Genomic DNA, 21,848 nt, shown 5'->3' with positions numbered 1-21,848 from the left:
GGATGGATGGATGGATAGATAAATGGATGGGTGGATGGATGAATGGATGAATGGGAGGAGGGGTAGCTGGTTGGACACGATCATATGATCATGCTGGCAGGCAGATGACAACCAGAGCCAGCAAGCCCAGCAAGGTGAGGGTTATTCTCAGCTCCAAGTTGTCTACCTGCTGAAGATCTGTATACCTCCAGGGATCCTGTCACCTTCTGCCTAAGCAGACACCAATGCCCAGAAAAGAAGTTTAACCTGTTGAGTTGCCAAGGTAACCAGAAATATGCTGGGATGCAGAGCCAACAGTCCCGGGGAAGTCCTGTCTTCCATTTCCTAAATCACAGTCCTATCAGCTCTCCCTCAAGGCCTGCTCTTTCCAGTTCAGAAATTGGCCCTCTGTGTCAGTGCTTTCCCTCCCTGAGCCCAGTTTCCAGGAGAAACTGCTGCAGCCCAGCCAAGAGCCCCACATTACCCACATGTGGGTCCCAGCTCCAGCCGGGGCTGAGATCATGCCGGGACAGCAGGACAAGGCAGGTGATGCCACAGAGGGAAAGAGAATTGGGAGCTTCAGGCCATTCACAACACCTCGATTGCCTTCACCAGACAGCAGCCCCAGGCGCGTGGGAAAGGGCCAACCAGTGCGTAGGGTAAGGAAGTGACTTGTTCAGGGGCAGGGCCGGAGCTCTGCACTGTCTGGAGAAGGGTACAGCTCAGAGGGCGAGAGCAGGCATGAACAAAGCAGGGCATGCATCCCGGACGAGTCATCTATAGAGAGGGGGTGGTGGGGAAGGTGACAGCGGCCTTGGTGCTGGGGTCTGTGTAGGGAGGGGCTGGCTGGATCTGTCAGGGAGGGCTGGAGAGGGGATACTGTGTTGGAAAAGACAGCTATGAGGTCAGGGGGCTGCACCATCCTCCCAGTGGGCTGGGCTGCTCTGTGTTCTGAGCCTCAGAAATGTGTGTGTGAAGCCCAAGCCCAAGGTCAGAGGACTTCAGGAACCCACACCAGGGTGGGACAGGGCGAGAGGGGGCTAGAGCAGAGGACTTGGGGAGGGGCAAAGGGAGAGCCATGCCCAGCTAGGCTATCTTCCCAGAAGAGACAACCAGCCAGAGGACAGAGAGAGAAAGAAAGAGCTGTCAGAGGCTGGAAAGACCCAAGCCTGGGCTTTGCCATCTGACAACAAAGAGATGTTCACCTGTGACCCTTGTGGCCTCCAGAAAGCATCCTCCATCTCTCAGTCTTGCTGGGACACTAAAGTCCCTAAAACAATGTTTCTCAAATTTCCAAGTGCATGCACACCACCAGGAAATCTTGTTAAAATGCAGATTCTAACTCAGTGTATTTGGTGTCAGGCCTGAGAATCTGCATTTTAAAGAAGTTCCCAGGTGTTGCCAATCTCATTGGTCCACAGACTACTATAAGGAGTGTGATTCTGAATATAAACCCTTCCTCTTAGAAAGACAGACTCCTGGGTGCCACCCAGACCTACTGATCAGAATCTGCATTTGAGCAGGTTGTCCAAGTGATTCATAATTAAAGTATAAGAAACTCTATTCTGAACTAATGGCTTTCAAACTTGCTTGCACAGTGGGGTCATGGTGGGGGGAGGGGGCAGATTTGAAAATGTCTGATGCCTGGTTTCCTCTCCTACAGACTGATCTGGGGTGGAGCCTGGACACTGGGGGTTTTAGCACTTATGTAGGCAACTCTAATAAGCAGCCAAGGTTGAGAACTGCTGATCTAACCAGGCCTGTCCCTCCTGGTGGTGGTGGATCAAAGCCATGGCACTCAACCTGCTCTTGCCCCCAGCCCCGTCCTCCTCAGCCAGGCTCTGCTGGGTATTCTGCAGCCCCAAAGAATGGCAGGTTCAAAACCTCAATCCCAGCCTTCCCAGCAATAACAACTCAGGTGCTCAGGTTTTGCTTGGTAGCTGCAGGCTCTGAGAAGGAAAGTAGACCCTGGAGGAAAAGAGGGAGGTGGGGCAGCTGTCTGGCCAACGTGACTGCCCGTGCAGCAGCAGCATTTGTGAGAGCACCTCCAAGGCTGCTGAGACAGGAGCCGGCCACGCCCCCACTGCCCACCAAGCACACAGGGCAGCTCCTACCAGGGGAGTCAATGCTCATTTCTCCACTAGGAGGTCACAGATGCTAGAGGGTGTGGCATGTCCATAGACCCCTATGGGTTCCACTTGCAAACACCCACTGAACCACACTGGTTCTTGAGATGGCAGAAGGCACTGCCAGGCTACCAATGGGGTCAGGGATGGAGGGGCCTGTGCCAGGTGAGGCTGGGGCTGCCGATGGCATGTAGGGAGAGCAAGTGCCAGCAACCCAAGGCAGGGCTCAGGGCCTCATCACTGATGCCTGGCTGCTGTCCAAGGGGTGAGGACCTGCTATGGTCTGAATATGGCTTGTTACCACTAAAACTCATGTTGAGGCTGGGTCCTCAATGTGGCAGTGTTGGGAAGTGGGGTCTAGTGGCAGGTGTTTGGGTCATGGGGGTGGATCCCTCATGAATAGGTTAATGCAGTCTCATGGGAGAGAGCACATTCTCCCTCTCTTGGGACTGGATTAGTTAAATAAAAGCAAGGTTCCTCCTCATGTTTGGCTCTTTGCATGTCTCTGCTTCCCCTTCCTTCTGCTTCCTGCCATGAGCTGAAGCATCAGGAGGACCTCACCAGATAGGCTGCTCAATCTTGGACTTTCCAGCCTATAGAACCGTAAGCTAAGTAAACCTCTTTTCTTTATAAATGACCCAGTCCCAGGTATTCTGTTACAGCAACACAAAACGGACTAAGTAAGACAGGGCCTACATAGGTTAGCCAGTCTCCATTTACATCATTTAAGAAGGAGTTACAAAACTGAGCCCTGGGGCTATGGGTTTTTACAGCATGTCCCTGCAAGTGAGGATGGACAGATGGTGGAGAGAGAGACAGACACAGAGACAGGCAGAGTGGGAGGGCAATGGGTGACCAGGGCAGGTGCAGAGTGGGTCCCAGCACCCTAGCTGGGAATGCGGGTCCTGAGGCTGGGGCAAGGAGACTCCTCTCCAGCTCCCTTTGGCTTGGGGCTGCTGCCACTCAGGATGAGATGTTTCTACCCTGAGGCTCCTGTGGGACAGTCTGCCACAGTGCAAGCCCTAACATTAAGGACTTTAAAATTATGTGTTACATTGACATCTGGTGAAATCAGAAAGGCCTCAAATGGCCTGACTACAAGTTCCCTTCCTCACTACTCCCCTGGATAAAGCACCTTAGCCAAATAAACCTCCTCATCAAGGGACAGGCACAGTGCCTGCTTATCCCTGAGGAGCAGGTTTCAGTTCCCTACCAGCCTGTGGAATTATCAAACAAGCCAATGACATCCTCCCCCAGGAACCAGGGGTCACCCCACTCCCTTGACACTACAAAGCCTGCCTCCCTGTGCCTCTGCTTGCTCACCCTGGTTCTGAGTACAACACCTGCAATACCACATGGAGTGCAGTGTCCTCCTCCCAGGGCTGCGGGCATATGTGACCAATAAATAAATGGCTGTCGATCTCATCTGTCTAGGGTTGAGTGTTAGCCATCCCCATAACCCTAGGATTAGAATCCTTCCTCGCTAATGGGGTGAATAGGAGGTGATTAAACAGCCGCCCAGCTCCAGGAGTGGGGCTATTTTGGGAGGGGCCAGTGCAAAGACTCAGAAAATACACATTATACTTCCAGCGGTTAGCCTTGTTCTCAAATAAAGTCCAAAGTTTATTACTATACTTATTGTCTTCCCTAACAACATAATGATCTTATAATTTTTAACTACAGTTACTGTCCCGTATCTAACCTTCCATGTCATTGCTGTCCTTAACCCCTGCAAAATTAGTGTTTATTATGACTTTTAAAGTAAACACTTGTTTATATTTACCTACATGCCTGTAATTTATTTCCCCACCACTATTTCTTGCATCCCATTCTTTCTAGTTAAATTTTCTTCTTACAGAAGTACATCTCCACAATGACCATATCATTTATTAGCAAAATAAAGCCACTTCTGAGAGTGAGAGGGTGCTGATAATAATTACACCAGCCCACAGGTGTGAATTGGGATCATCCCAGGCAAGCTGGGCCAATGGGCAGAGGTTCTGATGTCTTCTGAGGGCTCTATTTGCAGAGTATTGCACATCTAGCTTAGCACTGTGGTCAAGCCAGAGACCTCTTCTACTGTCTGTGTAGACATCAAGACTCCATTCCAAGAGGTAGAGCCTCTGCAATAGCTGAGTGAGGGGCTTGGCAGATTCCTTCCCAAAATGAAATAGCAAAACAGAAAAAGACAACATCAAAAGCAATCATTCAAGAACTATGAATATCATGAAGCATTTATTCAAGAAAATCTACTGAACCTTAGGAAGAGCAATGTGAGCCTGTGACAGTGTAGCCTGGGGCTGCTTCCCTTACCTCCACCCAGTTCCCTGGTGGTTGAAGTTCTACCAAGTCACAGCAAGCATGAAGTCTAGAAAATTTCATGCCCAAGAGTATCGTTGCAAATAATAATTCCAAAATCTCAGCTAGCTTGAGGGTGTAATACAGGTTAGGGGAACCAATAGGCTAGCAGATCAGACAGAAATTTAATAGGGAGATCCAGAAAATGGGACAACTAAAATGGACTACAGCTAAAGCAGTGCTCAGAGGGAAATTTATAGCTGTAATACCTATATTGGAAAAGAAGGATCTCAAATCAATAGCTTAACCTTCCACCTCAAGAAACTAGAAAAGAACAAACTTAACCCAAAGCAAGCAAAAAGGAAGAAATAATAAACAGTAGAGTATAAATGAATAAAATAGAAAGCAGAAAAACAACAGACAAAAGCAATGACTAAAAGTAGTTCTTTGAAAAGATCAACAAAATTGACAAACCCTTAGCTAGACTTCCAAAGAAAAAAAGAGAAGACAAATTACTAAATTCAGGAATCAAAGAGGGGCATCACTAGTTACTGTAAGGGAGCACTATGAATATTTCTGTGCTAACGAATAAGACACTTGAATGAAATGAACAAAGCCCTGGAAAGACATAAATTACTGACGCTGACTCATGAAGGAACAAAATCTGAATAGGCCTACTGTAAAGAAATTGAATTAGTGATTTAAAAATTTAATTTCTCACAAAGGAAAGTCCAGTCCCAGATGACTTCATTGGCAAATTCTACAAAACATTTAAAGAAGAAATAAGGCCAATGCTTCCTAAACTGTTACAGAAAAATAGAGGAGGAAAGGAAGAAACACTTCCTAATTCATTCTAAGACTTGCATTCACCTGATACCAAAGCCAAAGACATCACAAGAAAAGAAAACTGCAGACAAGTATCCCTCAAAAATCCACAACATGATCCTAGCAAAATGAATTCAGCAACATATGAAAAGGATTATATATACCATAATCAAGGGGGATTTATCCCAAGAATGCAAGATTGATGTGCTAATATAATACACCATGTTAACAGAACAAAAAATGACATACTCAGTAGATGCAGAACAAGCATTTGACAAAATCTCACACCCATTCATGGTAAAAAAAAATTTTCTCCAACAAACTAGAAATAGAAGGGAATTTCCTCAAATTCATAAAGGTCATCTACAAAAATCCTACAGTGACCATTATATTTATCGGTGAAAGATTGAATGCTTTCCCCCTAAGATTGGGAACAAGTCAAGGATGTCCATTCTCATCACTTCTGTTTCTTATTGCCCTTGAGGTTCTACTGTCTGTGTAAACCTGTCAGTTCAAAGACGCAAGAAAAAGAAATAAAAGGCATTCAGACTGAAAATGAAGAAGTAAAAATCTCTTTATTTGCAGACAGCATGACCCTGTACATAGAAAATCCTAGGGAATTCATGTAAAAACACTGCTAGAATTAGTCAACAAGTAGCAGGTACAAGATAAAAAAATCAATCATATTTCTACATACTAGCAATGAAAAATCCAGAAATGAAATTAAGAGAAAACTCCATTCAGTATGGTATCAAAAAGAGTAAAATACTTAGGAATAAATTTAACAAAAGAAGGGTGATATTTGCATATTGAAAGATACAAAATACGGCTAAGAGGAATTAAAGAAGGTTTAAATAAATGGAGAGACATTCCATGTTCATGGATTGGAGACTCAATATTGTTAAGAGGGCAATTCTCCCCAAGTTTATTACTGGATTCAATGCAATGCCTATCAAAATCCTAGCAGGCTTTTTGTTGGCAGAAATTGACAAGCTGATCCTAAAATTTACATGGAAATGCAAGACTCAGAATAGCCAAAATAATCTTGAAAAAGAAGAACAGAGCTGGAGACTTTATACTTCCTGATTTCACAACTTATTATAAATCTATAGTAATCAAGACGTTGAACTATTGGCAAAAGGACAGACATACAGATCAATGGAATAGAATTGAGACACCAGAAATAAACTCTTACATTTACAGTCAATTTATTTCTGACCAAGGTGCCAAGGCAATTCGATAGGGAAAAGATGGTCTTCAGTGAGTGGTGCTGGGACAACTGGACATCCACATGCAAAAAAGTGAATTTAGACCATTACCTCACACAATACACAAAAAGTAACTCAAAATGGATCACAGACATAGACTGCAGAGCTAAAACTGTAAAACTTTTTGAAGAAAACATAATAGAAAATCTTTATGACCTTAGATTAGGCAAAGATTTCTTAGATATGATACCAAATGCATAATCCATAAAAAAAAAATTTGATGAATTATAGTTCTTCAGATTTAAAAACTTTCACATTTTAAAAGACACCATTAAGAAAATGAAAAGACAAGCCACAGATGGGAGAAATTATTTGAAAATCTAACAATATTTATATCAAGAAAATAAAGAATTACAACTCAGTAAAAAGACAAATAACCCAATTTTAAAAATGGCAAAAGATCTGAATAGATACTTCACTAAAGAAGATATTCACATGGCGAATAAGCACATGGAAATATGCTCAGTATCATTAGTCTTTAGAGAAACGCAAATTAAAACTTCGAGATACCACTTCACACCCACTAGAATTGGCTATAATTAAAAAGACAGATAATAACAAGTGTTGATAAGAATGTGGGGAAATTGGAACTCTCCTATATTGCTGGTAAGAACATAAAATGGTGGAGCCATTTTAGCCAACCGTTTGGCAGTTTCTTTTAAATTTAACATAAATTTACGATGTGACCTAGCAATTTTACCCAAGAGAAATGAAAACATATGTTCACACAAAGAGTTGCACGCGAATGTTGACAGCAGCATTATTCATAACAGCCCAAAAGTATAAACAATCCAAATATCCACCAACTGGTGAACAGATAAACCAAAATTCCATATAACGGAATACATTTGCCAATAAAGAGAAAGAAACTACTGATGGGAGCTACAACAGGATAAACCTAAAAAATATTATGCTAAGTGAAAGAAGCCAGATGCAGAAGCCCACATACTGCAGGATTCTACTGATACGAAATGTTCAGAGAAAGCAAATCTATAGAGACAGTCTGGAGATTCGTGGTGGCCTGGGCTGGGGGTGGGAATGGGCTATGACTGCAAATAAGCACCAGGAATTTGGGGGTCATGGAAATATCCTAAAATTGGCTTGTGGTGATGGTTGCACAGCTCTGTAAATTTGCTAAAAACCATTAAAGCATACACTTAAAATAGGTGAGTTTTATGAATTATACCTGAATAAAGCTGTTTTTAAATAAAAGCCCTAGCCCAGGCCCAACAGGTATCCTCTGGTTCCACTCGTTTTCTGGTTCCTGGGATTTCCCTTTCCTTCTTGAGTTTTAAAGGAGTTGTATGTTCTATTTTACCTGGAGGCGGGTGGGCACCTGGGCTCAGTCTGCCACATGGCCAGAGCTGGCCACACTGCCAGCACCTGCTGTCATGTGATGCTGGTGTTTTCTGCCTTAGTCTGGGAGAGCCCCCGGAAGAAGGCTATCTTCCCCTCAACGAAGCGAATGAAAGCAGAAAGAGGCGTGGTGGAGGGAGGTCCCGGCCCGGGTGTGGAGCTCCAACTCCTCTGGAACATGTCGAGCCTGCACCCTCCTCTCACGCCAGCAGACAGGACTGGTCCGATGGGAGCCAAGCCAAGCTAATGGCCCTACCTTTCTCTTTCTCCAACCAGTGGGGAGTCCTCGCACAGTCTCAGCCTCCCACCCTAACTTATGCCCCAAAGTGGCAGGTGCAGGCAGGGCCGGACCACTCCGGGGACACTGCTGACACACCTGCGGGGAAGGGCCAGGGCAGACACCAGGATCTTCCCATCGCCTGACTCACTGGGAGCCCCATTAGAACAGGGACCTTTCAGTAAACAGCTCTAAAATAATGAGTGGCGGTGGAAATGTTCCCCCAGCAGGAAGAACCCAGCCCCTTGCCTGTGCTTTCTGCTCTTGCCGACTGGCCTTCCCGTTCCCCAGTGAAGGGACAAGGTCCACCCAAATTCTGCAAGCCTGTACACTGTACAAGCTTGATGAGCAGACTTGATTTAAGCCCAGAAAATCCTTTAATTACTGCTGCTACTTCTGGCTGAGTTCCGGGAAGGAACTAATTCAAGCAGTGATCACTCGAGCTGAAATATTATGAATGTAATTTCATTATTTGGTCTGTCCAGGTCACGGGCAGGGAGTTACAATAACTGGTTTAGCTGACTTCCTGCTGGGATGGCAATTTCTCACTCACTTCTGTGGTTGGCAACCTACTGACAACTCACCCTGTGATGCCCAAGTCACCTGTCCCTGCCTGGGCCATGCCTGTGTGTGTCCTATTCCTCTTGCTCATGGCAGGTGAAAAGGTCAGGGTACACTCAGAGCAGCCAGCTCCAAACTTCAGTGTGAAGTTTCCCAAATGAGCTGTGAGCCTGAGGCACACACCCCTCGTGGCTGTGCAGTAAAACTGTGGTGAATACACAGACACGTACATACCCAGGATCATGGATGAGAGCCAGATGCACACACACGTTCACAGAAGTACTGACCCTTCACCAGCACACACGCATGTGCACAAGGACCAGAACATATCTGCTATGCACAGGAACAAAGCACACCCCAAACATCAGCAGGCAGTGCCCCCAGTGCCCTCTAACACCATGTGTCTCAGTGTGGCATTCCCAGCTCTGCATGGCTGTCAGGGTCAACAATAAGATTTCAGATCTTTGGGATCTGAAAACCCGGGTTCTAGTTCAGACACAGCCACTTCCTGGCTGTGTGACGTTGGGCAAGTGACTTTGCCTCTCTGTACTTCAATTTCCCCATCTGTAAAATGGAGACAGGTGTTACGAGACTCCAATGCGAGACTATTTGTAAAGCACGTACAGCACAGTGCTTAGTACACAGTAGGCGCTCAGCACTCACATCATCATCACTGCTCACACCACACCACGGATGCTGCCTCCTTGAGTGCCATCAAGACCCTCCGGTCCCACTCACAAACTTGGTAACATAACCTCTGTCAAGGTGCTGGGAAGGAGGAATACGTGCTGTGCTGCTTGCTGGGCCAGGCTTAGCCCCTCTCAGGGGGACCCTTGCCAGATGTGACTGCCACAGACAGTGTCCTAGATGGGGAAGAAAGGAAGCCAGGGTAGCCACCCTTGCCAACCCTCATCACTGTGGGAAACAGGCAGCCAAGCCAGAAACGCTTTTCTATTTCAGCCCAAGCCCACACCACAGGGCACCCACAGCCCCATTCGCCAGCCACTTAATGAAGGGCCCACCCTTGCAGGATTTGCCCAGAAATGATTCTTCCTTTATTACAGCAACAGAAGCTTACTCGTGGGTGCAAATATTTGCATATGAGTAACTGTGTGTAAGTGAAAGAAGGTTTTAATTATGTGCCTTCCCAGACCCCTGCTGCCCAGCCCTTGCCCACCACCCCACATCTGTGCCAACCAGTCACCTGGCTCCTGAACCAGACAGGGGCACCATGGGTCCTGTGGGTCAGCAGGCACCTGGAGAAGCTCTGCTCATGACCAGCTTGGGGTCTGGCTTGATGGGAGTTTTGGGGCTGGAAAGAGGAAATAGAGTCCTTTCCCACCAGGGAGACCCCCCTCCTCTAACCTTCCAGGGGGCACAACAAGAACAAATGTGGAGCCGAACATGGCTAGAAGGGGCAGGTCTCAGCCCAAGGGAGGTATGGGACATTGGACAGCCCATCCAGCCAATAGGAGGTGCCAAGCATGATCTGTTGTCTGACTCTGATGAACACATTCTAAGTTAGAGCTGCCACTTAAAAACCAGGGTAATCCATATACATACATGTTATACATTCCTAGTTTCTCTGAAAAATCAAAAACAAAAAGGATGATCTGGCCCACGGGCTGCATTCCTGCACAGAACTCTGGGCCGGAGCTGAGCAGTGGGGACCCTGCTCTTGGGGCCATGCTTGTCCACCTTCCCCTTACCCCATCCTGCCATGTTCCGTGGTCTCTCTTCCCTGCAGCTCTGCTCAGATACATATTCTGATGGGCCCTGGTGACCCCACGTGGTTTTCATTGACATCTCTCATCCCATTCTCTCTCTCACCTCCCTCCCTCTCGGGCAGGCCAAGACCTTGAGGTCAAAGGTCAAATGTGCCCACAAAAGGCTGTAGCCTTTGGGGGAGGTGGAGTGAGGTCACAGGACTCCACCCAGGATCTGATGAATGCCAGGGGCAGCCTTCCAGGACTAAGCACATTCAGACATACGACCAAATGTGGCGAAGGGTTTACAGACCATCCCCTCAGTCCAGCCCGAGTGGAGAACCACTAATCAGGGACTGGACCCTCTGGCCTTGGGGGACAATCAGGTAGAGCTTAGTGGGGAGCTTGGACTGAGCCAGCCCACTCTATCGGTGGTCTTCAGGCCTTCCAAGGACCGATGAAAAATGCCTCAATGAGGCCTCAGGGCAACTTCCATCTTGGACCCTAGACTGTGAAAATGGGCAGAAGCCCCGGGTATTCCCCCACTCCCTCCATTGGGAGCCAGCTGCTTTGCAAGGGCTCCTGAGCAGCAGCAGTCAGGGGCAACTGGACCAATTTAAGCTCAGCTATTTTCCCATACAAATAAAATTTTAAAATGAGAGGATCTTCCACTGAGTTTCACTATGTTTCAAGTTAAAACTGCAAAGCCACAAATCCTGGAAAATAAGCTTTATGATGAAAACATCAGCAGGTACATAATGGTGAGCTTTTGGCTTAAATGGGATCTGCCTGGCGGCTCCCTACTTCCTGCAAATGTTGTGAGAAGAAGAGGATCTGCACGACCCTAAAAGTACACGAATGGTGTCAGCATAAACAGAATGAAAGCGCCAACATAGCTACCAGGGCAGGCAGGTGAAGCCCAGCTGAGGGCCCTCCTGGCCCTGGAGCACTTGGGCCTCCACGCACACCCTCCGCCCAGGCTGTCCCTGACAGCCCCGCCCCACCTTGGACTTACGTCTGTCTCCAGAACCAGCCCTCCAGCATTTCCGTTGTCATAACCACCATCATGACCTTTACAGGGTTTTAAAACACCAGGAACCACAGAGTGGCCTTGGAGAAGGATGACACCATAGCAACAGCCCTGTCCTTGGAGCATGAGCTGGCTCAGGACCGTTTCCAGGACTGTGTTAGGAACAGGGGCCCTGGGACATCAGGAAGGTTAGCACATGTTAGGACCCCACTGGATCCTTCCCCATGCTGGCACTGGGTGTCCTGTTACAATTCACTGTGTTCTGTCCTAAGGCCCTCCCCCTTGTCCCTGCAACTCCTGGCCAAGTGAGGCTGAGGAGCCAGGCAGAAGGGCTCCTCCAACCCCCCCTCCGGCCCCCTGCAGATCTCCTGTGCTGAGAGGGAGGCTTGGCTCTGATGCCAGGTGACCCTCACTGAAGATGCTCAGTCAGTGAACGGGGACAGAGGCAGAGGAGGTGTGGGGTGCAGGTGGAGTGTGGGATGTTCAGCCCCATGTGGAATCCCTCCAGCACCCAGCATTGAGTCCTCACTGGGCCCAATGCTGGGTCTAGGCCCCATCGTGGCACTCCAGACCAGACCTCATTCTGGAGCGTCTCACACACAGATCTTGACCTTTGCCTCCTCCTCCCCAACCCCTTCAATTCATTCTGGGTCAGGCAGAGTGGGAAAGGGGTCACCCCACACCTGAGACCTGTTCTGGGCCTGCCACACAGTGACTCATGTTATAGGGGAACACAGCCCGATTCACCCCTCTCAGGGGTCTGCTGGGGAACTACTGGCCACTGTGGAGACACAACCCGAAACCAGCCTGGGGACGGTCAAGCATTGGAACCACTGGCCCCACTCAGACTCTGCCCATCCTACACACAATGGGAGACCCAGTTTTCCAGCTGGACTGTAATTCCAGAAGGTGTCTTTGTTGTGGGCTTTATTAACCAAAACAGAGCAGGAGCCTTGAGACCTGTGTTCAGGGAGACTGGCTTTTGCCAAAATCTGTCGGGTGTTGGCAAGAAACGTCCTTTGAGGAAATGGTAGAATAACATCAGAAAATAAAAGAAATGGAGACCGTGACATTAACTAGTAACGACAGGCAAGAAGGACAGAGTTGGCCGAGCATGGGTTTTGGAATCTGGCAGATCTGGGTTCGAATCCTGACTCAGCCATTCTGGCTGCAGGACTCTGGGCAACAAACTTAACCTCTCTGAGACTAAGTTGAGGATCCTGATGCCCGCCTTAGGGTGAAGGAAGACAGAACGAAAGCACTCAGGACAGTGCCAGGCACCCAATAAACGATAACTGTGACTGTGTTTCGTGCACACTGAAGCTTAATTACATTGTCTCGTTTTATAAATTATCATCATACACGTGTGTGGAGCTCTGTGGTTTTCAAAGCCATTTTGTTCATTACTTCGTTAGATCCACACACAATGACCCTGTCTTCTATTTTTAGCATTTTACTGTAGTTCCTTTAAAACGTTAAGTCTCATCCTTATTGGATATGATTGTCCCAATTTTCTGTTCTGCTCTTCTTTTTAATTTCTCCACCCCTAGGAACCTTTAGCATAACAATTCTGGGACCATTTTCTATTAATATCAATTTTCAGATTACAGCGATATGATGTCTGTTTCCTAATTTAATTAGGTGATTCCTGTTATTAGTTCCCACGTGCTCATTATTTTTCATTTAGCATATTTTAATGCACCAAAGGAAAGCGAGGCTCTGGCTAGAGACGCCCAGGGCGTCTTCTGCAGGAAAACATGAATGTTCCCTCCATCTGCGGGAGGGCAGAGGAACCCAGGAAATCAGGGCCACATCAAAGAAGCAGATGCCTGGGAGCTATGGGCCAGGGCTGCTACAGGGAATGGCCCAGGCTCAGGAAGGAGAGTGTGGGGACAGATAAACTCCCACTGCAGAGACGGGGCCCACAGTGGCACCCCGAGGTCAGGGCCTCCCAGGGAGTACAGCAGTGAGGGTCCTTCATGACCCCCCTCCCCTAATAGCAGAATCCAACAATGACTCCAAAGCCAGACTTGAAGGCTGCTTTGATGTTCTGACACGTCTCCTGCCACCTGTTGGCCAATCGCCGTGTGAAGGCTCCATGTCTGCCCTTCCATCGGTACTGGCCCTTGCACAACTCCAGAGGGCACCCTTCACACCGCAGTCTAAGTAAACAGGACCCCGGAATTACCACAGCACATAGTGTGAGTGGTGCCTCTGCCTGTGCAAAGCAGCAGGAGGGGCTTGGCCATCTGTGCCCCTGGGCTCTGGCCACCCCCATCCCTTCACTGCCTCCAACCCACAAATTGTGCACACTGAGCCCCTGGACTTCCTCCCTTCTGCCAGCACAGGGATGGCTGGGCTGGCCCAGAAAGAACCTCCACACAGATGCTCTAGAATGTACCAGGGAAAGGGGCAGGAAGCCCAGGGCCATGTCTGGAAAGAGCACTTTCACAAACATCCCCACCCACAGCCCTGACCTGGAGAGCCTGGTGCATGATGTGTCGAGGACCAGGCACTCCAGGAGAACTGGAGCGCAGTGGGCGGCTTTCTCCAGAGTGAAATTGTCTCTACTGTGGCCCAGGAGAGGCGAGGCATGGGAGCAAGCCTTAGGTGGTGCTTGGTAAGAGAGTTTGAAGATGCTGCAGGTGTATTGTTTAGAAACATTGAGTTCTGAGAGTCCCAGCCCCGCTGATTTTGCAATGATATATTGCCAGCTACTTAACAGGATGGATCACTGCAATTACATGTCACTTCTGATATTCACAGTCACAACAAGGATGTGTCAGCCTCGCAAGGTTTGTAGGAAATATATATGATGTTCCGCAATGCTGTTAGAAAATGGTTTCAGGAAACAGACTCAAGAGGATTCCAATAAAACCCACCTGCCCGGGGAAAGCAGCCGGCTCCATGGAAACTGGAAGGGCTGGCTTCCCTGGCCCAGGACAGAGCATGGGCTTAGATGCCCCAGCTCTAGAGGACAGGGCTCCCTTCTGAGAGGCCTGGCAGGCTTTCCTGCCCCTGAGGCCAGGCTGGCCTAGCTGCTCAGAGAGAGCAGACAGGGGCGGCCACTGCCCTTCTGCTCACTCCGTCATTCTCGCTTGGGTGAGCTGTAGAGAGCCTGCTCTTAGCAGTTACCCCTGTGGCCCTGGCCCACCCAGGGCTTTTGGCCTGGTGAAGTGGTCTAAGAGCTCCAAGGGGACATATGGGACAAAGACAGTCACTGTAGGAACCAGACAGAACTGATGTTGCAGTGTAGCCCTCAGCACTGGTACAGGCAGGGCTGTGTGTCCTGGTAACCGTGGGACCCAGAGTGGGAGCCACACTTTCTCCAGCCAACACAGCCCTGCCTCCAGGGAACCAAAACAAGCGCCCTGGAGTATGTCAGACCCATGGCATTGAAATTCCAGCCCTGTCGACTTCTAGCTGTGAGGTACTGGGCAAGACACTTGGCAGTGTGTGCCCCAGGGAGAGACCCCCAACTCCAGCCCAAACCCTCATCACCGCTTCCACTGGAGGTCAGTAGCTCTTGTGCATTAGAGAGAGCAAACAAGGCACCCACAAGAAGACTCCCCTCCTCCAGGAAGTCTTCCTGACTTCTCCAGCTCTCACCTCTTCAGCCAGGGTTCACAGCCTGCCTTGTTCTCTGAGTACCCCCTAGGTGAGTTTTGTTTCTTCCCCAGAGCCCCTTGAGGCAGGGCCATATTTCCCCTTCACCGCCCCTACATTGCAACCCTCTAGGGAAGGCTAACCTCTTTCCTTGACCTCATAAACTGTGAGCTCCTGAGAGCCCAGCCCAGGCTTCCTCCTCCCGCTCTGCTCTTCCTCTGCTCCCCTCCCCAACCCCTGTTCAGCTGAGCACCTGGGCTCACAGGGGTCTCTGCACAGATGAGCACACAAGGTCTCTTCCTCCTGCTGGCAAGCCCAGCATCCCAAGCATGGAGGCTCCATCCCAGGACAAGGGGAGCGGCTTTGGGCAGAAGCCTGATTTTCAGCCCTGCCATGCAGCCCGACCGGGAGTACGGGCAGCTTCCAGGCAGGTTCCAGGTTCTCAGCCTGGAAACGTGGAGTAGGCATGAGTCTACAGAGATGCCAGTCCCTCTCACAGAGCAGGGCTCTCCAACAGCCCTTTCCACCCTCAGGTGTTTGAGAGCGAAGGAGTGAGTGTATGGACCTGTGAAGAGAGAGGCAGGTGCAGAGGGGGCGGAGCAGCCTGGGGGCTTCCTTTTTCTCTCACCTGAGCCTGTGGTCTGTGGGGCTGGAGGCCCTTGGTGGAGGAGTTATAGGGCAACTCCACACACACCAAGCATCTCAGATGTGACAAGCCCAAAATGGAACACGGTCTCCTGTCCCCTTCCCCAGACCTTTCCCTATCTGGCATATTTGCCTGGGTGAACAGCACAGTCACCCCCGTCTGCCAGAGCCAGAAACTCCAAAGTTCCCCTGAACCAACACCACTGCCCTCCTCACCTTCTTCATCCTCTCACTCTTGAGGTCATCAACTGCTGCCCTTGGTGGCCCTGAATCCAGACCTCTCCCATCCCTATTGGCCCCAGGCCTTGTCATCCTTTCCTGAATCACTCAACACCCTCGCAGCTGGTCTCCCTAGGTTTCCCGTGCCTCCCACTCTGCTCCCGCCCATGCTGCAAGACACGTACCCCTAGAATGAGCTTTCTTCTGCACCACTCCCCACCCCAGAATCCCCAGAGCTCCCCATCACCTGGGACAAGGGCTGTCTCTTCGGCCACACTCCAAGGGCTGGCTGAGCCTGGGGCCTGGCTGTGTCTTCTGCCATGAGTCTAGGCCCGCAGGTCACATTGTAGCCCACAAACCTCGTGGAGTTCTGCACATGCCACACTCTCCCATGCTTCCGAACCTGCATCCACATCATTTTCTCTGCCCAGCCTCTGCTCAGGCTCAGACCACACTGGGAGTCACAAGTGCTTGGGAGACAGTACGGTGCAGTGCTTGGCAGGTAGCTGCCAAAGGGAATGTCCCAGCTCTGAAGCCCAGAAGCTGTGTGGCCTTGGGCTCGGTTCTTAACCTCTCTTACCTCAGTAGTCTCATCTATCAAATGATGTGGCAGTAATTAATTCATGGCAGTTTTAAAGCATTAAATGAGTACTAAATACATGTAAAGGGCTTGTAATAGTGCCTGGTGCATCTTGAGGGCCTGAGAGTGCAGGCTAGTATTAGTACTGTTGCTTCTGTGTCTGCCCAGTGAGCATGCACCACCTCGTCTGTAAATAGAAATCAGTTATTATAAGAATTATATGCATTAAAACATGAAAAGTGCTTAGCACAAGCTCTGGCACATGGTGACTGCTTAGTCAGTGTTCGCTATTATTATCCTTGAATGCCCCTCTGCTCTGCAAGGAATGCCCCGGAGTTGGCTATAGTCCAAGAGGTCAAGTGGAGCTGTCTAGTCCCTTTGTCTGTACTAGGGGTCCCTGAGGAAGGGTCTTTGCCCACCACGACTGTCTTTACTACCAGCACCGTGACCCACAACTCCTGGACTCAAGGAAAAGGCAAAGAGCTCTGAAACAGGGGGTGGCCCCACTTGAAGAAAACTCACTCTGCAAATGCCAAACATTAAAAGAAACAACTATTTATAGTGTGCTTGCAACAAAATCTCTATCATAAGGTAGTACTTTTTATATATCAATGAATAAACCGATCAATCAACCATTCACTTTGGCTTCATGGGTCACTAATAATGACTCTCCTTGCCCATTAAAACAAAATCCATTCCACTTAAAAGAATGAAGAAGGAATGATAAAACCAGAACATTGCCACTGTGTAACCCCTAATGAAAGGACAGGTTGAGGCATGACCATCGATGACTAACCGACATCACCAGTGATGTCAGACAGCCAGGCAGAAGTGAGCCTCTGGATGGGAGAACACAAAACCACACGTGAATTCTTACCAAAAAAATAAAAAAGTAAAAAATAAAAACCTAAACCTATATCTGATCAATTTGTGAGATTTACATAATTGATGGGGAATACAAAGAACTGAGAACAATGTTAAACTATACCAAATGGGCCCAATCAGCAAAATTCAACTGTGGGAAATTCTATAGCACCCCATGACCTGCAAAGAAATAGCAAGAGAAAAATAAAGATGAAGAGGGAAACTTACAGATTGAAAGAGAATTAAAAGCCTCATCAGCCAACTGTAATGTGTGAGCTTTATCTGATACTGGATAAAACAAACTGGAAATAAAGGTATTTATATTTGTGAGACAACTAGAAATTTGAACACTGACTTGCTATTTGCTGATATCAAGGAATTGTTGAATTTGATGATATTAAGAAATTGGTTCGGTGGTAATGTTAAAAGAGTTCTTATCTTTTAAACTGAGAAGTATTTTGACATATTTATGGATGAGTTGATGGGATACCTGGCACAGGCTTCCAAATCAGACAGAAGGAGGGAAGTGATGGGGCTGTGGTTGGGGCCAGCTGGGCCGTGTTGCAGTGCTGGGTGATAGGTACATGGGGTTCATTGTGCTATTCTAAACTACTTCTGTGGGTGCATCAAACTCTCCATAATAAAAAGTTCATAAAGAAAGGCAGCTCATAAAATTCAGTCTGCCTTCTGCAGCCCCCAGAACTGATGCATTGGGGTCTGTTATTCCAAGTTCTGGCCTGGTCCCCGAGTCTTTCACTTGGAGAAGGTGTGAGTCTTGTCTCCTGGGTCAAGAAGTGTGTTTCCTGAGGACAGAAGTCCTGGCCTCGGGCCTGGCAATATTGGAAATTGCAAAATAATTTAACTGGGTAGGTGAATTCTTTGAGATGCAGAAAATCTAATCTTAGAATGCATGTTGGTTTAAAACATGGCTTTATTTACAAAAGTTGGAGATCCATAAGATTTCACTGGATGCCTGAGCCAGGAGCAGTCCCTTAGAAGTTCAGGTGCTGTTAACAGGTGGTGGCTTCATGGGAGACATTGAACAACACCAGACCTCGAGGCACCATAAGCAACTAATAACTCCCGCCACCTTCTCAAGCTTGTTCTTGGAAATTCACCTGCTCCCTCCCCACCCCCACCTTTGTAGCACCACAAATGGCTGATTCCAGAGAACTCCATCCTCAGGAGAGTTTATGCTGGTGTGTGGAATTTCCTCTAGATGGGAGACCCCTGCCAATTGGCCCTTCCCAATCTGGATAGCAGGGCAGCGTCCCTAGTCTGTGGACAGAAAACCACAGGGAGAAGGCTCGCCAGGGGCCCTTGGGGCCACCCAGCCATGCAACTGGACACATACACTTTGTAAGCACTGGTTTCCAACAGATAAATGTAATCAAAGTTTATATGCTCAGAGAAGCCAACAGGATGGGATTGTTTCACTTGAAAGATCAGAAGAAAATTGTAACTAATGTTGTGGAAAATTACTTTGATATTGCTTTCTTGGTACCGAATCACAATTAGGCTGCTGTGAGAAGTACAGGGAAAGAATAAATGAATAGTAACAAATCAGCACAAACAGCCTGTGTCAGGAGCACTTTACTTAGGGAAAGTAACGCAAGCATTACTTAAAGTTTTATGACTGTGTTTGGTATGATTTGCCTAGGACATCACATTTGCCCATCACCTGGCACACGGAGAGGGCGGTCCAGCTGCATTTACCATCAGAAGAATGCGGCTCCTGGCTGGGTCTGCTGGCTGCAGGGTGACGCTCGCCTCAGTTTCATCCATCCTGCACATCCTGCCTGCCTGATGTGGGTGGCATGGTCCTCTCTAGGTGGGCATGCCACTCTACCCCAGGAATCCTAGCTGTCCTGTCCCCCCACCCATCCACACATACATGCACTTGGGCAGCTGTGCAGGACAACGCAGCAGGAATTCACAGCCTGCAGAAGCAAGTGCTCTTCTTTGCAGACAGCGGCAGCACAGCAGGACATGTGTCGTGGCTACTAAACCACAACCCCACCAGGGAATATACCGCCTGTCCCTGGAGTGTACTACAGATGGGTGCAGGTGAACATCACAGATACCCTCATGCCTTCTCTCCCATGCTCCTCCTACAGAATGCAGAGGCTGGACACCCGGAGCCTCTGCCCATGTGTGCACCCCCAACCACACACACCAGAACGTGCACCAATGATACACAGTGCCCTTAATCCCAAGCAGTGTTTGAGCGCCCTTTTCCTGAGCTTGCTTCTGCACAGATAACACACAACCATGGGGACCAACTCTCTGTCTGCCTTGATGGTGCTGCCCTGTGGGGCCCTCTTCTGCTGACGCAGTGTTGTTGGCTATTCTAGGGCTGAGTGAGGCTGCAAAGCCCCCACAGAGGAGCCAGCTCAGTCACACGCACTCACTGCTTCAGAAGCCCGGGAGCAGCCAAACCTACTTTTGACAAGCCACCACCTGTGGGGCTCTGGTCCGGGTGTGAATCAGCACTGATGGCTGGCCTGAAGTCTCCAGGGGGCCCCCTGCCTTGGCTGTCTCTTCCTGACTTTCTGTGATGAAACAGTGAACTTACCATCCTCCTCCTGGCAGAGCCTCTGGCGGCAGCTGCCAGGCCGAGGGCCCCAGCTCTGGCCTCCTGTGTTCCTTCTGCCTTCCCTCCCAGTGCCTGGGGTCCTCAGTCTGTGCTTAGGGCCGCACAGCATGGGGGATCCCTCCTGTTTGCAGAGGACAATGAGGGGGAGAGCAGAGAAGGAGGGGCAGCTCTGCTCAGCAAGCTTGAGCCAGAGAGAGCTGCGGCTGGGACTGGGGGAGGGGGTTGCAGCCCTGGGTACCCTTTCGCCCTGCCCAAGTGCTGCTGCCCTAGGCCATGCTCCCCGTCCTGTTCTATGGGCTGCAGGCAGGGGTGGCGCAGGAATCCCTCTGCCTCAACCTCCAGTCTCCACTGCTCTTTCATCCTGTCTCTGGTTCACAGCATTGAATAAGTATGTGCACGAGCACCTGCGCATCCCCGGGGAGGAGGGTGACTGAGGATACAGGAGTGCATCCGTGTCCTAGAGCAGGTGGACTGTGAGTGGGTGTCTTCGCGGACCCTCCCCCAACAGGGGCCCCTGCTGAGACACACTATTTTCCTCTCCCTGCACAGCAGAGCACTCCCTGGCCTTGGCCCTGCCTGCTGACACCACTGTGTCTGTCTTGGGGATGGGGCTTGTGTCCCAGCAGAAGGGACCTTACCCAGCTCCCCTCTCCACATCCCATCTGCCCTGAGATGCCAGAACCACCCTTCTTGCTCTCCCTCCCTACCATCCCACTTATGCCCAGCACACCTCTGCAACTCAGAGAGGGCATCCCCCCAGGCGGAGGTGAAAGGGAGGTAGCGGGTGGGTGGCCAGGGGGAGAGGGTCTCAGTCTCACAAAGCAAGGTGGTATCCAACCCCACTGTCCAGACCGGGTTAGATTCAAGAGGTCCCCAGAGCTGAGCAGGGAAACTGAATCTCACTCGAGGGGCATGGGCTCGGGGAAAAGTTGTCCACCTCTGATATCCCAGACAATGTGGAAGAGGCCCCGAGAGGTGGCAAAATCCTTAAATCTGAGTTTCACCAAAGGCAGCAACTGGCTGAACAGATGGGCAGTCTTGCCGTCATCCCCAACAGGGGGCCACCTGGTTACTGTGCACTGGCGAGGCCAGAGGCCAGAGCCCTGCGGCTGGGTGCCCGACATCAGACACAGCATTCCCACATGGAGGTGGAGGCCTGCCAGGGGGAGGTCAGGACCTCTTCTGCCTGCCGAGGGTCTTGGCAAAGACTTTGTCCCATCCCCTAGGCTGAGCACAGCAGCACAGACATGGAGGCCTGGGCCTCAGTTGGGACCGAGTGCAAGGGCTCACCTGGCGCCTGCTGGGGGGCCAGCTCTGTGGGGTCCTGCAGGCTGATGAAGAGGAGGAGGCCCGCAGCTCCGAACAGCAGGATGGATGAGAACATGCAGGCCAGCCGCATGGTTCCGTGTCGTGGGCTCATCCGGGGCTTGCTCCAGGGTCACCTCTAGGGTGTGGGAGGCACGTTCTTCCTTCATTGTCCACACCAGGCATCCATCAGGCAAGGTCTACGGGGCAGAGGGAGAGAAAGGGTCATCATGGAGTTGCAGGGCATCCAGGCAGGTTGAGGTCCTGGATCCCTCTGCTGTCTGGAAGTTACTCAGGTGTGTCTCTTCCACGTGTTCAGGCCCAGAGAGGCTGGGGAGGTCCCATTGCCACCCATGGCCAGGGTTTTCTGTATCTGCAGCCCCGGAAAAACCATGGAGAGAGACACTGGCCCTGCCTGGGGGACCCCAGTGTGGAGCCCCTAGACCTATAGTTGGTGACCAGCAGCTACCCAACTGCATTGTCCAGGCTCTCTGAGCCTCTAAATGAGCATGTGTGCTCCCATGAAGGGGTCTAGGTAGAGGTGGGGATCTGGGTCCTTGTCCCTGGCAACTGGCCTGGTGGACAGAGAAGTCCTTGGATCTGTCTC

At 49.7% G+C, this 21,848-nt stretch overlaps 1 protein-coding gene across 1 annotated transcript in view; it reads right to left on the bottom strand.

Annotated features, from left to right (window-relative positions):
• CHST8 (carbohydrate sulfotransferase 8) overlaps positions 1 to 21,356 on the bottom strand; it is a 65,195-nt gene extending 43,839 nt beyond the window's left edge. Inside the window, exon 1 of the mRNA XM_063113202.1 lies at positions 21,227 to 21,356. Coding sequence (XP_062969272.1) covers positions 21,227 to 21,356 — 130 coding nt within the window. The remainder of the gene's footprint in view (positions 1 to 21,226) is intronic.
• Positions 21,357 to 21,848: the final 492 nt, after the last annotated feature.

The sequence above is a fragment of the Cynocephalus volans genome, chromosome 10, assembly GCF_027409185.1.
Source record: "Cynocephalus volans isolate mCynVol1 chromosome 10, mCynVol1.pri, whole genome shotgun sequence".
In the NCBI taxonomy this organism is placed as follows: Eukaryota; Metazoa; Chordata; class Mammalia; order Dermoptera; family Cynocephalidae; genus Cynocephalus; species Cynocephalus volans.
The sequence above is the reverse complement of the archived record's forward strand: the minus strand, read 5'-3'. Positions and strand labels throughout refer to the sequence as shown.